The following is a 14,028-nucleotide window of genomic DNA, read 5'->3' as shown; positions in this document are numbered from 1 at the left end:
TCTTAGTTCATGAGGTTGTTGCAATACTAAATCTGCTGCTATCGCATGTGTCAGAAAAGGCCTAGACACGTCTCTGATGCCATGCAGGGTTCACCACTCATCTTCATGGCTCCTGGGCTCTGACAGCACAAGAATGGCCCAGCTGAGCAGGTACTAAATGGAGGCTTTCACTGCAAACATTCCCCTCTATTTCTTTCACTGTCAGGACTAAGCTCCTTCATTCTTCACTGGTAACAAGTGCAGATCTGTCACCCTGCTAATCCACAGCATTGCCACAAACTCCTGTTTTAATTCAAAAGTCAAAAAAGAATGTGCTTGGTGTTGGGAACTGTTTACTCATTTCTGAGAAAAGATAGGAATAAAGGGAAGGGGGTTTCCCCCGTGGCATTTGCCACTTCACCATGAATCCCTGTCCCTCTGTTTTCAAAAACATTGCTGATTCTTGAGGTTGCAGTGCTCAGAACTTCCCTGGGGAATGTAAACACCGGATGATGACAGGTTTAGGTAACAAAAACAATGCCTAATAGGCCAACTGGGTGACCAGCCTCCAGAAAGGAAACACAGACACAGCCTGAAAACTCCTGCTGCACTTCTACTCCACCTTCAGATTAGACAATCAAGAGTAGTAGTTTGCTTATTTGACTCTTTTATTGTCCTGCTCCTGTCTGTTCCTGCTCAGTTATCACTCACTTTTATTTTCTAGACTTTCTTGTCCAAATGGCTCCAGGTAACTTACCGTGCATAAGCTATGGTAATCATGAATGCAGAACATGAGGATGTACAGTGAACAGCTGATGTACATTTTCCTTTTCAGGGGTCAAAAAGCACACTGCAGACATTCATTTGCTAAATCTCATGCAGAATCTCTCTGAGGAAGATGTCACTTATGTTAAACCAGCAAATTAGCAGTAATATCTCCCTATCAGTTAGGAAGAAGTTTTATTTTTTCCCCACAAACATTTGCAAGTAATGTTTAACTGTGACTTTCATGATTTACATTGTACTTTTCAAAATCATACCTTATTTTTCAAAGCATGGAGAGAGCCCTGTCTTTCAGATTTGCATCTGAGAACATTAAAATTCACCACACAGCAGCATGAGAGAAAAAAACCCCACATTTCTTGAAAGTTCATTGCTACAGTTTTCTGCATCAGTAACTTCAATGGGGTGCTTTAGACCATTTTCTTCCTATTCTTTGAGACTGAAATAATTTGATTTATCCCCATATAAAAGGCTTTACTATGTAAATAATTAACCATCTTTAGAAATATGCAGTTTTGTATCCTGTTCCTGCAGACACTACGCATACAAAATTGTCTTTGGAGTTATTTGAGAACTTAGGACGCGCTTACAGGAGTTGGTTCAAAGAAGTGGTGGAGTCTCCGTCTTTGGAGATATCCAAAAGCCATCTGGACATGGACTTGGGCAACCAGTTCTAAATGGGCCTTCTTGTGCAGAGGAGGTAGACCAGATGATTTCTAAAGGTCACTTCCCATCTCACCCCTATTATCACCATCATTAATAAGTAGAAATGCATATGAATGCAGGAATACAGGAGCATACATGCACATCAAGGAAACAAACTGTTATTCATATTCAGTGAGGTTAAGGTAAAATTTACTCCCATTACGGATTCAGATCAATACTTACAATTCAAGGAGCCTAGTGACAGAGCATCCATTTAATAGGTTATAAACAAAACTGGTTACAGTGATTACTTTGAAGTACAAACCAGCCGTCATAGGATTAAGAATGTACTGGGGAAAAAAAGTACAATTTCTGATTTTCATCCAGATGTTCCTTACAATGCTATAAAACAGCCCTGATTTTAAGGTGAACGGAGTTTGCCAAAGAAAATAATAGCATTGGTAGGATTGTGTCGAATAAAGAATAAGAAAGGGTGATTAGCCATAAACACCTCTGTGAGAGGCATAGATCTCCTCACAATGCTAGCTCCTGTACCAGCTGCTGCTACGGTGCCTTCCTCATTGACTTCCACATACGTCTTATGGACAACATTTGACAGCACCAGAGATTTTGCAAACGACATTGCAGAGAGGTCAACTTTTGATTCAGTGAAGATATCAGTCATCCCCATCTCTTGTAACACCTCATTGAGGTTAAATGTGTCTTCAAGCTTGAATCGGGGGAGGTAGACCTCCACTGTTGTCTCAAACATGTTCTCTACAGAGGTCCACAGCATTAAATTTTCATAGGTCATTTTGCTTTCAATCTAAAAGTTGGGGGGAAAAAGAGATTAAAATAGGTGGGCAACTTTAAAAATTTAGATCTTTACCCACTGTTAATTTAGACAACTAGCTTTTAGTTCTAGCCCATGATATAAACTGCCTTACCTGCTCCAGCCCACTGATAGATCCATCAGCCGCGTCACCTGGCAGCAGGATGATCATGCTCAGTAACTTCTGAGCATAAGGGAGTTCAAGGATCTGAGCACCCACCTCCTCAATGTAGCCTAGTTTAAATGTGCCTTTCTGATACATCATCTGCACAGGTTTTTTTCTGTTCTATTGAAAAGAAAATATGAAGTCACTTATGCAATACAGCACTTAACAACACCTCTTCCCAACAGGAGAAGCAAGTTAAGTTCCCAAAACACCCTTACCTTACCTTAATCACGGGGCAGCTAAGCCTTGGACATTGTGCTTCTGCAATGATCACACTTTCCAGAGTAAATAGTGTTAAGATTTACAGAATGTAGATGTACCTGATTCAGTTTAAAATCTCTCTGTACTGTTTTTTGTTCCTCAAACTTGTGTTCCCAGGATGCTTTGAAATAGATGACATTCACCAGCACCAGCAATGCGTGTCCATCAATCACACCAGGAGCAAAGAGTTCCTTGATTTTACCTAAGGGGAATTTTGAAATATGTAAGTATTTATTAGTTGTCATTAAGACTCTGGATTTAGACTCAATAACTGGCCTGTGAACTTAGCTTTGGGAAAACTTAGGAACTTTTGGTTTATTCAAAGGACAGAAAAAATATAAGTAAACAAATGGTGGATTCCTCTGCACTGTTACCAGCCAGGGAGGACAGGGGAACTGGGGGTCATCAAATTAGCCAGCTGTCACTGCCAGTGACCATACATATGTGCCAGGTGACATTTATCATGGTAAAAGAGACAGCACCATTAAACACATATTTTGGTTTGCATGAGGGCATCTTTCCCTTCCTACCAAGCACAGTACTTAACTGGCCATGGAGTTTTTGACTTTCTACACAGAGGCTGAGGTAAGAGTTAGCAGGTCCACAGGCTTCATATGAGCACCCAGACCAAGGATGGTTCCTAACCCTGTCTGAGGTGGCTTCTGAACTTTCAGCTCTCTTACTGGGAGCCCATTGTTAACAAGTCTTTCCCACACCAATCACAGGCCGCTCTGCCAGTACAAGGACAGGCTTGGTCAGGAGATGGGCAACTGAGAAATTGCAGAAGCCATCAAATCTATTTGCCTGTTCCTGAGGAAATTCTGGTTTATGTTCAGCCAGAAGATTCAGAAAATTTTCATCCCACTGCTACTGCAGATCTGGCAAAACGAAAGGAAAATGGCAGATATCATGTTTAGTCTAATCAGCAAAAGCCAATGGCCCCTGCTGTCCTGTTATATGCAACAGTTGATTAAATGATGTCACTTGTGATGGTGAGTCTTGCCAGTGGTCACATCTCTCATCTTTGTGGACATTGCTTTACATATAACCAGGTCCCCAGATGGGCTCTCTCCCCACCACCACTCTTCCTGGCTGCTCCCAGTCTCATCATGAATCTCATGGCTTCCATCCCCTGCTGTATCTGCATTTGGGGCTGTTTGCAGAAGCTGTTGGTCTGGTCAAGCCTTATAGGTATTACTGTAATTACCATGCCAGCTGTAAGGGTGGGAATACGAAAGTATTTGACAACAAACATTTTTAATTCAGAAATAATTTATCTGGTAACTTACTCTAATATTTCAGGAGTGGATGGGAAGACAAACTATATTTAAACAGCATAAGAGTGAACACCCAGACATGTAGACAGGCCTTTGCTTTTCATATTCTGGAATTTCATTTGTTGAAGCAGTGTAAGAAAGCAGCGAGAGTATGACAGTGGTTTTGCTTTGTTTTACCTTGTGTCTCACTCTCAACCCAAGCATTAATTTTTCTTCTGGCAGCTTCAACAGCACCATGAAAGTCCACTGTTTGCAGCATTGCTCCATACAGTTCCTTAGTACACATTAGAAATTGCTGTAAAGCAAAATAAAGATTATGACTTGATCAGGTCTATTAAGCACTTATTCCCTTTAAAAAAAATCAATGGTTCAACAGTCTTTTAGAAATGGTGAGGGACCTTTTGACTCCATAAGGCAAAGTTTCATTTTGGAAACCAACTATCTGAAGTTTATTCAGAGAATCTTTGAAAACAAGATAATTATTCTATTGTATAGGCAAAAAAGGTAAATAAGTAACAAGAAAGCCAGGAGAAAGAGTCTTCTCATGGAGAACTGCACAACTGATGTCCAGGTAAAAAAACAATAAAGAGAGAAAATGTGAAATATGTTTTTTGATGTTCAAGTATCAAAAAAACCAATAGAAATAACTGACAGAAAAGTTAAGATGTGACTAGTAAGATAGCCTTACCAAGTAATCTCAAGACCACTCTTCATTCAGTAAGAAAGGAGCAAGAAATTCAGGACAGCAGCTCTGTGCATGAACCTGTTCAACACCCCAGGTGATAAGTCCTCTCCAAACTTACTGCTGCCCCAGAAGTAGGTAGTTTACACACAGCTTGAATAGGACATTTTTTGGCTGTTGGTTCACCTCTGGCTGAGTGTAGACATGCCAAAAGTGAACAGCCCTCTGCTTTATTTTTGTTCTGTAGCCATTGATATCCACAAGGTGGTTTATTTTATTTTAAATAAAATAACTGAAAGTTGACAATCTTGTCTCTTTCCCACAAGCCCCAAGAGATATAGCTCCAAGAAGCACATTGAGTGCTCCAAAGCATAAACGAGAGGGGAAACAGTGAGATTTGGTTAAAGGGAAGCTTGAGGTCAGGGCCACAGGAATTAGCAGATACAGGTAACTTACCTGCTGGATTTCAAATCCTTGTTGTATAAAGAGATTGTTGGCCAGGGTTAAAACGTATCTTTCACCAAGGTTTTGTAGTTGCAAAAGCAATGTCTGGAACACTTTATGGTTAAGGTCTCCATCCTTGTTACACTGGGATTATTACAAACACAACAATTAAAATTATTCCTCTGTATATCTTTGGTTTTTAATTTGCATCTTAATTAGATTACGCTGTAAGGCTAACTCCTGCTGAAGTCATTTTTAGATCCAGCAACTCCAAGCTTTGTAGCCTGATCCTCTTTCAGATGAGATCACTGAAGGCTTTGGTATCGACTTATTGAAAGGTTTGGCCCTTAATAAAATAACACCTTGTATCAGGCATTTCCAAGAGGATTAGGTAGACTCTGAGCCTGTGATCTTGACTCCCTCCAGTGGCAAACTAGTGCTTTACCCCTACTAACCTACCTCACAGTGAAGACAGTGTTCCAGCGCTCCCCACCCAAGGACGCACCTGTGAGAAGGAAGGCTGTCTCTCCCAGGTTTCTTTTGGCTCCATTTCTGGGGCTGCATTCTCTTGATCGTATCCAAGGCTCATTCCTCCTGCAGATTTCCTGATGTGGAGCACCTGCAGTTGAAGATGCCAAGTTATGGCAACTGTAACTGGGATAAAAGCATTTTCCTCAATTAAAAGCTTTGCTATGCTGCCGTGGATAAGTGGTGTAGATTTATAAAATGTGTTTTCTCAGCTTCACTTATCAGCTGAAATGGCAGACTTGAAATTGTTCATATACTCATGTTCAGACTCACATATCTATGTCAACAAACCCAGAAGAACTTGCATTTAATCCCTCAAAGTGTTACTCTTCCTTACCCCAGAGTGTTTATATTTGATTTGTGTTTCATTGCTACAGTTACCTTAAATTTCAAAACAAAAAGTTGCCCCAAGCACAGAGATAAAAATGGTTTTCTTTGAAAACATCAAAACTGGATTCTTGCAACCATTCTTAATAGTGGCATCAGCTTAGGAAAAATATCAAAACCATAGTGCTCTTAATGGAAACCAGTACTTGTTTCTAATGTGCAAATATCTCACTGAAAAATTTCCAGCAGCTTCTCCATTACAATAATGTTGCATCATACATAGACTTACTCTTTTTATTGAGGATACTGATATTAAGCAGTCCCCATTTCTTTCCTAAAACAAGCAGTAGTCCCTGTGTATAGGGTTGATGTGGCATCATTATGGTAGCCAGGGGGCTGCAGGCCTCTGTATGAAGAGAACAGACTCTATATGTCAAACTGAGCTGGTTCAGCCAGCTCCAGAATGAGTCAAGTCTGTTTTGCCGTGACAGTAATTGCCAAGTGATGTCCCTGTCCTTATCTTGACCCACAAGCTTTTTAATCTTATTTTCTCTTCCTGTCCTTGTAGAAGATGGAGAGTGAGAGAATGTCTGGGTGGGTACCTGCTAGCCACCAGCCAAGGTCAACCCACCACAACCTGGAATCCTCACAAGGAGAGCACATCTACCTTGGCTGTGGGTGATCCAGCAGTCAGACTGTGCACGTGGTAGTGTTAGAATATGATGCATTAAAATGTACCAGTACAGAGGCAGCTACTGAGAAGAATTTTACCTTAGGATTATTGGGGTTTTACCACTCATAGGCTCAAACAAGAAAAGAGAAGAAAGGTTGTAGAAAGCAGAACTTGTTGTGCAGGGAGTAAAGGCACAGTGATTGAAGGGGTCTCTGTGAGGTGAGACACTTTGACTCTTGAATGTCATAAGTGACAAGTGAGCTAATGCTTCCAGCCACACAGGTGCAACTACTTCAGGTTTCTGCAGCTCTCCCCACTGCCCACCCAGACACAACTTGAGGATTCTCATAACAACCACAACAAGAAACTCTGATCTGTAATTTTGAAACCAAGTCTGATATTCTGACAGCAGGCTTGGGGAAAGCCAGAGTGCCCCACTGTGCTGTACTGCCGCTTCCCATTCAGTCCTTGCTCCTTGTTCTTGCATGGGGGCATGATGAGACTCACATTAGCAGATGGCAAGGATCGTAGTTCACCAAGCACGACTGTGAAGGCAGAATCTGTGCCTGCATTTGTGCAGGTTTCCTATGAGACCCTTGCACATGTGTCGTGCTAGGGTCTTCCAACACTTCCATTAAGGGAACAGCAAGAAATGAGGAAGCATCTCGGCATGGTTTGTTAATACTTACTTTTTCTATCTGAGCAGCAGTGTTGTTTCTTGCACCTAGATGGATCAGGGCCAGGGCAACAGAGATGCTCACTGGAGAGAAGACGATATTTGTGTCCTCTGCATTTCTGTTGAGCTTATTGTAGAGATCAAGGCAAAACTCAATAACTGGTCTAGAAATGGAGTTCATCATGAAGCATCTGCTAACTGAGAGCACAAAAGAATGAAGGAATTTAATGCAGCTTGTCTAGCTAGGTGCTATGAAGCACCTGTCTGCCCTGAGTTTATCCCATAGCTGGTTGCTAAATAATAAAAGTTTTCTAAATTCTGGGAGTTTGAAACAGCCAACCTTGCACATATTTGTCAGTCTGTAATGCACAGATGTATCAAGGACACAGAGGGTCTGGGAAAGGGACCTACACACACAGAGGGTCCTCAGAAAGGACCCTTTTTTTGTCTTATCCCATGCTGTGTCTTATTTCAGCTCATGATATTGAAATCAGTCAGCTATGGATTAACATTTTCCTCCTCCAAACTGGTTTGATGGATATAGTTGCAACAACTCTTTTCTCTTTTAACAAAATACAGTGACACAGACTTGGTAACAGAAACTATGCCTGCATATAACCATGTGTGGTAACCAGAGCTGTAGTATACAGGTTTCAAGCAATAGGTTTATAAAAATAAAATCACTATTAGTTGAATGTCATACATCAAAAAGGGTAATTAACAGCTATGGAGACTGAACTACATATGGAAACATTAACAGTTTGAAATACACTTTTTCACCTCTCGTGAGTTTTCCAGGAGCCACAGATTCAGGCAGGATACACAACTAAAAATTCCAAAGTAATAGCTCAAGAGCCCTGAAAAAAAATTTTGTAACTTCCTGCTCAATGATATAACAAGATCTGTGTCAATCTCTTCTTTTGTACTAGAAACATTACAGTCTGATACCTTTCCCATGGGTCATTTACTTTCAATTCGCTCTGCTAAGAACAAGTTAGGACCAAGTTCAGCTTGGTCCTTGCAAGGAGGAGACCGTGAAGAGAAAGAGGGTTATAAACTCCTTTCCTGAATCTTAGGAGAATAGTAAAGGTGTTATGTGGATATGAGTGGGATCACACAAACTTTTACGGAATCATTATACCAAAAAAACCCAAAACCCAACAAAAAACAAACCACATCACTTTCAGTATCAAACAAATAATATTTTGAACAGCACAAATGAAAAAAATGTATGAAAAGCAAAGCATACACTCTCACCTTCTTGCAGACAGAGCTAGGTAGCTGTGGTCTGTGTTTCAGAAAGATGATTTATTCAGAGGAAAATATATGGCCACAGTATGGAGAGAAGTCCTTCATGTCTCCCATGGCACAGATCTGGCTGGCTCTCCTCTCAGTCTGCACTGGAACTAGCATGGGTCAGGTCCATAGCAAGCTGCCGCAGTTCCTCTCCATTTTAAAAACAAGTCAGTGCACAGCCAAGTGGTTATGCTCAGTCCCCACAGAAGGCCATGGCACAGCAGGCAGGCACTCCTTCTCAGCCCTGTCTGCCTGGCTGCTGCAGCCTGCTAGGCAAAGTTACACGAGGAGCTCCAGTTTGTGTCACCAGAGGTTAAGGGTGGGGAAAGGCTTGTGAAAAGCTGAACTTCAGGATCTTTTATCAGCAGGGGCCATATACAGCCTGTCCTGGGCTGTCACTGCCACTTTGAGAGTGGTCTAGAGCCTTCATGGGAAGTGTTGCCTGGTGCTGGGGACCTCCATCCCCTTCCAGCCAATTCTCTCCTGTCACCCTGCTCTCCCACTGAGGCCCCAGTTCTACCACAGCCACAGCCCCCCACCTCACAGAGACCCTGCCCTTTACAGAGTTTTCTTTTTTCAAAGAGCTACTCAAAACGTCTTGCACTGTTCTTAAAATGCAGAGTGCAGGCTACCTCTTACTCAGCCATGAGCCAGGTATGCATTTTGCATGAGAAGTTGGAACTCAGGTGCCAGAAGAAGTTGCCAGGGCGTTGGGTGTTGACATGGCTCAGCCAAGATGCAGCATTTGTCTGTGCAAACCGTCTTAGCCCACAGCAAGTGCCAGACAATAGGAATGAACTCAGTCCACAGAAAAACAAACTGAGCCTAAGACAGATTGCTGAAGAAGATTGGAAGAGCTGAAAGGTCAAGTTTCTGAATACATGAAGGTGTATTGTGTGGCAAATGCAGACATTTCTTGCCATTTGACTAGCTTGAAAAGCACAGCAATAATCAGTGCTTCATCCTGTTTCTGAATGAAGCTCTGTGGAAAGAACACGTGATGCTGAAAGAAAAAGTTCATGTATGTTTCATACTGAGACATTTGTTTTACCCTGAAGACTAGAAGTACTTCACACAGAGACCTAATACAAATGGAGAGGAGAAAGACCAAAAAAATTTTCTGCACAGAGAAATCAAAGATCAGTTTTATCTCATTAATTCTGAAAACTGTAGCTAGCTCTGCTAGCTCTGCTATTCGTGTCTTTGTATGAAATATGGTTTTCATTTTCCTTTTAGTAGTGCAGTCATCTTACCACAAGACATTGCACTAAATAATCATTTCTCTTTCGTTCTACCTTCACATCCTACTATTCAGAAACTTCTGGAAAAAAAAAACTCAGTGCATCTTCAGTTCTTAAGTTATTATTGTTCTACTTCCATATCTCTGGAAAAATCTGAAATGGAGCTGTGAAATCAGTCATGGTGAACATAGGCCATGAGGCACATTATAGGTGTGCCCAAACTTCAGAACAAGCCAGGGAGAAAAAAAGAGTTAATAAACTTACTCAGTGGGAAGGAGGCACCTCCACCCCACCCTGCAGGGAAAGGGCTGCATACAAAGAATGGAGGGAGAGGCCAGGATCTGGGAACAGGTTTTAAAAGCGAGCGTCTGGCATAGTGAGGTGACCACTCCTTTTGCAAAAGCAGCAGGCTGTCCTCAGGGAGACATCCAGGTGCAAACACTACAGCCAACTCCATGGTTTTGTGAGTGGGAACTACTTAGAGAGCTGCCCTAGAAACCCAAAGGAAGGAGAGGGAAGTATGGGTTGGTCAAGGAACTTTCTCACTGAAGACTTAAAGGATTTAGTGAACTTTCTTAATCTAAATTGGGGTGGGCACAAGTGTGTGAATGATTCCACACCATTAAGTCTTCTGTATAATTTGTGTAATATTTCAATCAGAGTTTTGGAGCTACTGCAAGGACCATGGCATTTGGAGAACACCTACGTGGTGGACAACAAATGGTAATGTTACTTTTAAATAATCTTGGGGTGACAAGAAGTGATAATATTAAGAGCAAAATAAGTGTTCCAGGAAGATCCTAGCTGCTGTTCTGCACTAGTCAAAGCATGTGCATTGAGCATTATCAATAGTGCAGAACCACTGATGAAGGGAGATGCTTTGCACAATAGTTCATCAGCATTTAACACAGATCAGCAGATGGAAATTACTGGTGCCGCTGTATGTGAGCAAAAGCCACCCAGAAAAATAGCTTCCTTCAGAAGAAACCACTGCATACCACAGACCTTGCAAGGATGACAAACTTCTTCCATACCTGTGTGAAATGACAAACACTTCTCTATAACTATTCATGATTTGTCCTCCCTTTATAGTTTTGGTTTCGGCTAAGGGTAAATGAAATCTAAATTAAAATTATCAAAGAATTTAAAAAAAACTGTGCTCAAATCTATCATAATTATTGGGTGTATTTAGATTATATTATTCAGTCAACAGAAGGAGGTAGTAAATAGGGCAGAGAGGCTGGGAGGTGTAGCCTTGCTTTTAAGGTAATTCTGTATTTCATACAAGAAAAGTAAGAAGGAACCTGTTTTCTCTGATGCCACATGGTACTTTCTATTGCATGTTTTACTTATTTAATCTGCTTTCCATTAATGTGCTTTAATACACATTCATCTCTCATACACAAAGGAAGACAGAATAGGCAGAAATTACATGTGTCTATCCTAGAAAAAGATCACATGACAGACAGTGCCATTTCCTCACACGAAAATTGGTAGAAGTTACTTTCTTATTTTTCATGGCCATTCTTACAAAAAGACAATTCCAAATGTTTTCATGATGATTTGGAGTGAAAGAGACAAGGAGCACATAAGAAAAATTAAATTTCCTACAACACAGAAATTCTAATCGTTCCTAAGTGACATAAAACATTTCCAAAGTAACATCCTTTAAATTAAAAAGCAGTACATTTCAGTAAAAAACAGTTTTTCAAGCAAAATGGTGCCAATTTCATTTTCCAAACAACCTAGCCTCTCAGGATTCTACTTTTATGCCAGAAAGCCTTTTTACTGACTGCTTTTATTAGTTTGAGTCAGTCCCTCCAGTATCTTCTGTACCTCATTCTAGGCTAATTATTTCTGCATAAACAGACATGGATATACATTGGCATGTTGCAGGCTGTACAGTGGCAAGTTATTTGCTGTGCTTGTGTGCAGCTGCACAGGCAAGCTTCTAAACGTTGTTGCCAAACCCAGGAGCTAATATTTTGCTGGCTAAGACTAGCATCCCCACTAAAAAACCAAAATCTTAATACCACTCCACTCTCTCTATTTTATAGAGTCATTGTTCAGGAACATAAACAATTTCCCCGGCAGCGGGGATCAGAGTACAGGGCAAATACCTAAGAACCCAATAAAAGAATTGCATGCTCTCTCTCTCATCTAGTGAACATTTCAAGGCTTTTTCTTTTGCCATGGAAACCTGAGAAAAGAAGTTAAATTAACATATATCTCCCACTCTGTGAGTGAGTTTGCTCAGGTCATCAGCATCATCATTTTATATGAAGCCCGTTTCTACCAGAGTAGGTAGAGGTGCTCTGAAGGAGCCTGCACTTCAGCCCTTCTGGACATACAGGCAGAAAAGCATCTACTTTCTCGTATAAGCCACTGAGCTCATTAGTCCTGTAGAAATTAGACCATAGTGGATGGACAGAGATGTTCTGTGGAAATTTCAGATTCAAAAGCCTGTGAAATTTAGGCAAGAATCTTTAGATTGATATCTTTGGGCATATGTTCCTAAATTCCTCATTCATATCCCACATATCCTTTGTGTGAGCCACCTGAATTTCAGCAGTGTGTTTTGCTGCCTGAAGCCTGTAAACCCTCTCTGTTCCATCTGTAAACATGATGTTTACTTTACCAGCCTGTAGATTACTTTGGATCTGCCAAAAAAAAATATCACATGTTATTTGGGGGGGAGAAAACAACAAAAACAACATAGAATTTTTACCTTCTTGCCTGAAGAGGTTAAATGAAGAGCACAACAGCTGAGCTCTGGAGCACGTTCCTGTGACTACCGTATTACAAAAATCTCCCACTCTCTTGTTCAATCTCTAACCAATTGCTGCTGATAGCAGCATGTTGCAGTTCAATGTGAATGCCATCAACATGAGGTTTCCTCACAGAAGACTGGTAAACCTGCAGCTAGCAATATGCTATTAGCACTTCTCTCAAGGCTGCCCAACAAGTTTGGCAGGCAATATCTGCTGGCAACATCTGATTGCAATGCCAAGTCACCCTCAGCTGGAAAACTGATCATTAACCCTGGAGATCCATGGCTGCATGGATGTGTGTAGTCCCTTTAAAATTTGATGGGGTCTGGCTTGGACACAGGTGTTTGCATGCCAAGATTGTTTGGACTGAGCTTGCTTGCACAGAGCAAATGAATGGGAAACACACGAGCTTTATGTTGCCTACAGCCATTTCTCTCTCTCAGGTAAGGAGTCGGCTTTACGTGTATGGAAGGAGCTTAATTAGAGAAGGGAAGAAGTATTTCCTTGAAGTGTAACAGGAATTCCCAGCCAGGAGGTATTCTTTTAAATCCTTGGAGTAAAGAATAAAAGAAGGCCAGAAGTGGTTGATCACATAGGTTAAGTCTCCAGTATAGGGTGAGAAGGAAGAACAGGAAGCATGGAGCTGCATCAGCACAGTGTTTGATCTCCCCTAAGCAGCACGACTGAGCTCAAGTGCAACACTGGGTTATAGCAGCTGGTCTCAGAGATCAAAACTGATCTAGGGTTGTATGTGGCTTTGCAATCCTGAAAATTTTATGTCTTTCCTTTCTCACCTCTTCTTTCTTCCTACAAAGCATAAAACTGGCTTTGTGTTTGTAGGATCTTTGAGGGATCAAACATGGTAAGCAGGAAAGAGAAAGAAGGTCCCCCAGCATCACCTTGCCCTTCCCACAGTTTCCTTCTAGAGCTGAAGCTGGACTACCCTCTTCTTAGGCACAGCTCCCATCAGCTTTGCTGTTCCCTTTTCCTCTGCCAAGGTCTCAGCCCAGTTGGCCAGGCTCCAGTGCTCTCATCCAAAAAGGGGGATTTGTAAGCAATGCAAGACACAAGGATAAAGTGAGTGTTCTTGTTACCTCTATTCTTTTCCTCGCTTTTTTGCTTTCATTTGCCATTAACTTCTTTGCTTCTGTTTTTCCTTCCGTCATGTTTCTGTAGTGCTCCTTAGTCTTCCACCTCAGGTCTTTCTTTCCCTATTTTTAAAACTCATTTATTTATACACATTGCCTTTTCATGTATCTTGTGATGCTTTTGTGAGTCCTAGACTCTTTTCAGTGACAGTCTAGGTATTTTTTAGTATCTCACAAGACTTTCTTTCTTCCAACCTCTGTGCTTTCTCCCTCCCTCCTACACTGACATTGTTCCTTCACTGACTTATTTTACTTGCTATGCCATATATTCCCTCAGAACTTCCTTGACTGATATCAGT

General features: G+C 41.3%; 1 protein-coding gene across 1 annotated transcript; it reads right to left on the bottom strand.

Annotated features, from left to right (window-relative positions):
* Positions 1-1,701: 1,701 nt before the first annotated feature.
* On the bottom strand, positions 1,702-13,442 carry LOC113953832 (serpin B11-like). Its single transcript, XM_027657465.1, is given in 11 exon segments — positions 1,702-2,233; positions 2,355-2,525; positions 2,726-2,868; positions 4,121-4,238; positions 5,082-5,213; positions 5,575-5,688; positions 7,287-7,467; positions 12,526-12,633; positions 12,635-12,708; positions 12,710-12,866; positions 13,393-13,442. Coding segments are annotated over 11 exon segments (1,653 nt in total). The 3' UTR covers positions 1,702-1,828.
* Between the last annotated feature and the right edge of the window lie 586 nt (positions 13,443-14,028).

The sequence above is a fragment of the Corapipo altera genome, unplaced genomic scaffold (genome assembly GCF_003945725.1).
Source record: "Corapipo altera isolate COAL_440 unplaced genomic scaffold, ASM394572v1 66, whole genome shotgun sequence".
Classification (NCBI taxonomy): domain Eukaryota; kingdom Metazoa; phylum Chordata; class Aves; order Passeriformes; family Pipridae; genus Corapipo; species Corapipo altera.
Note: the sequence above shows the minus strand (reverse complement) of the source record. Positions and strands in the feature narration are given on the sequence as shown.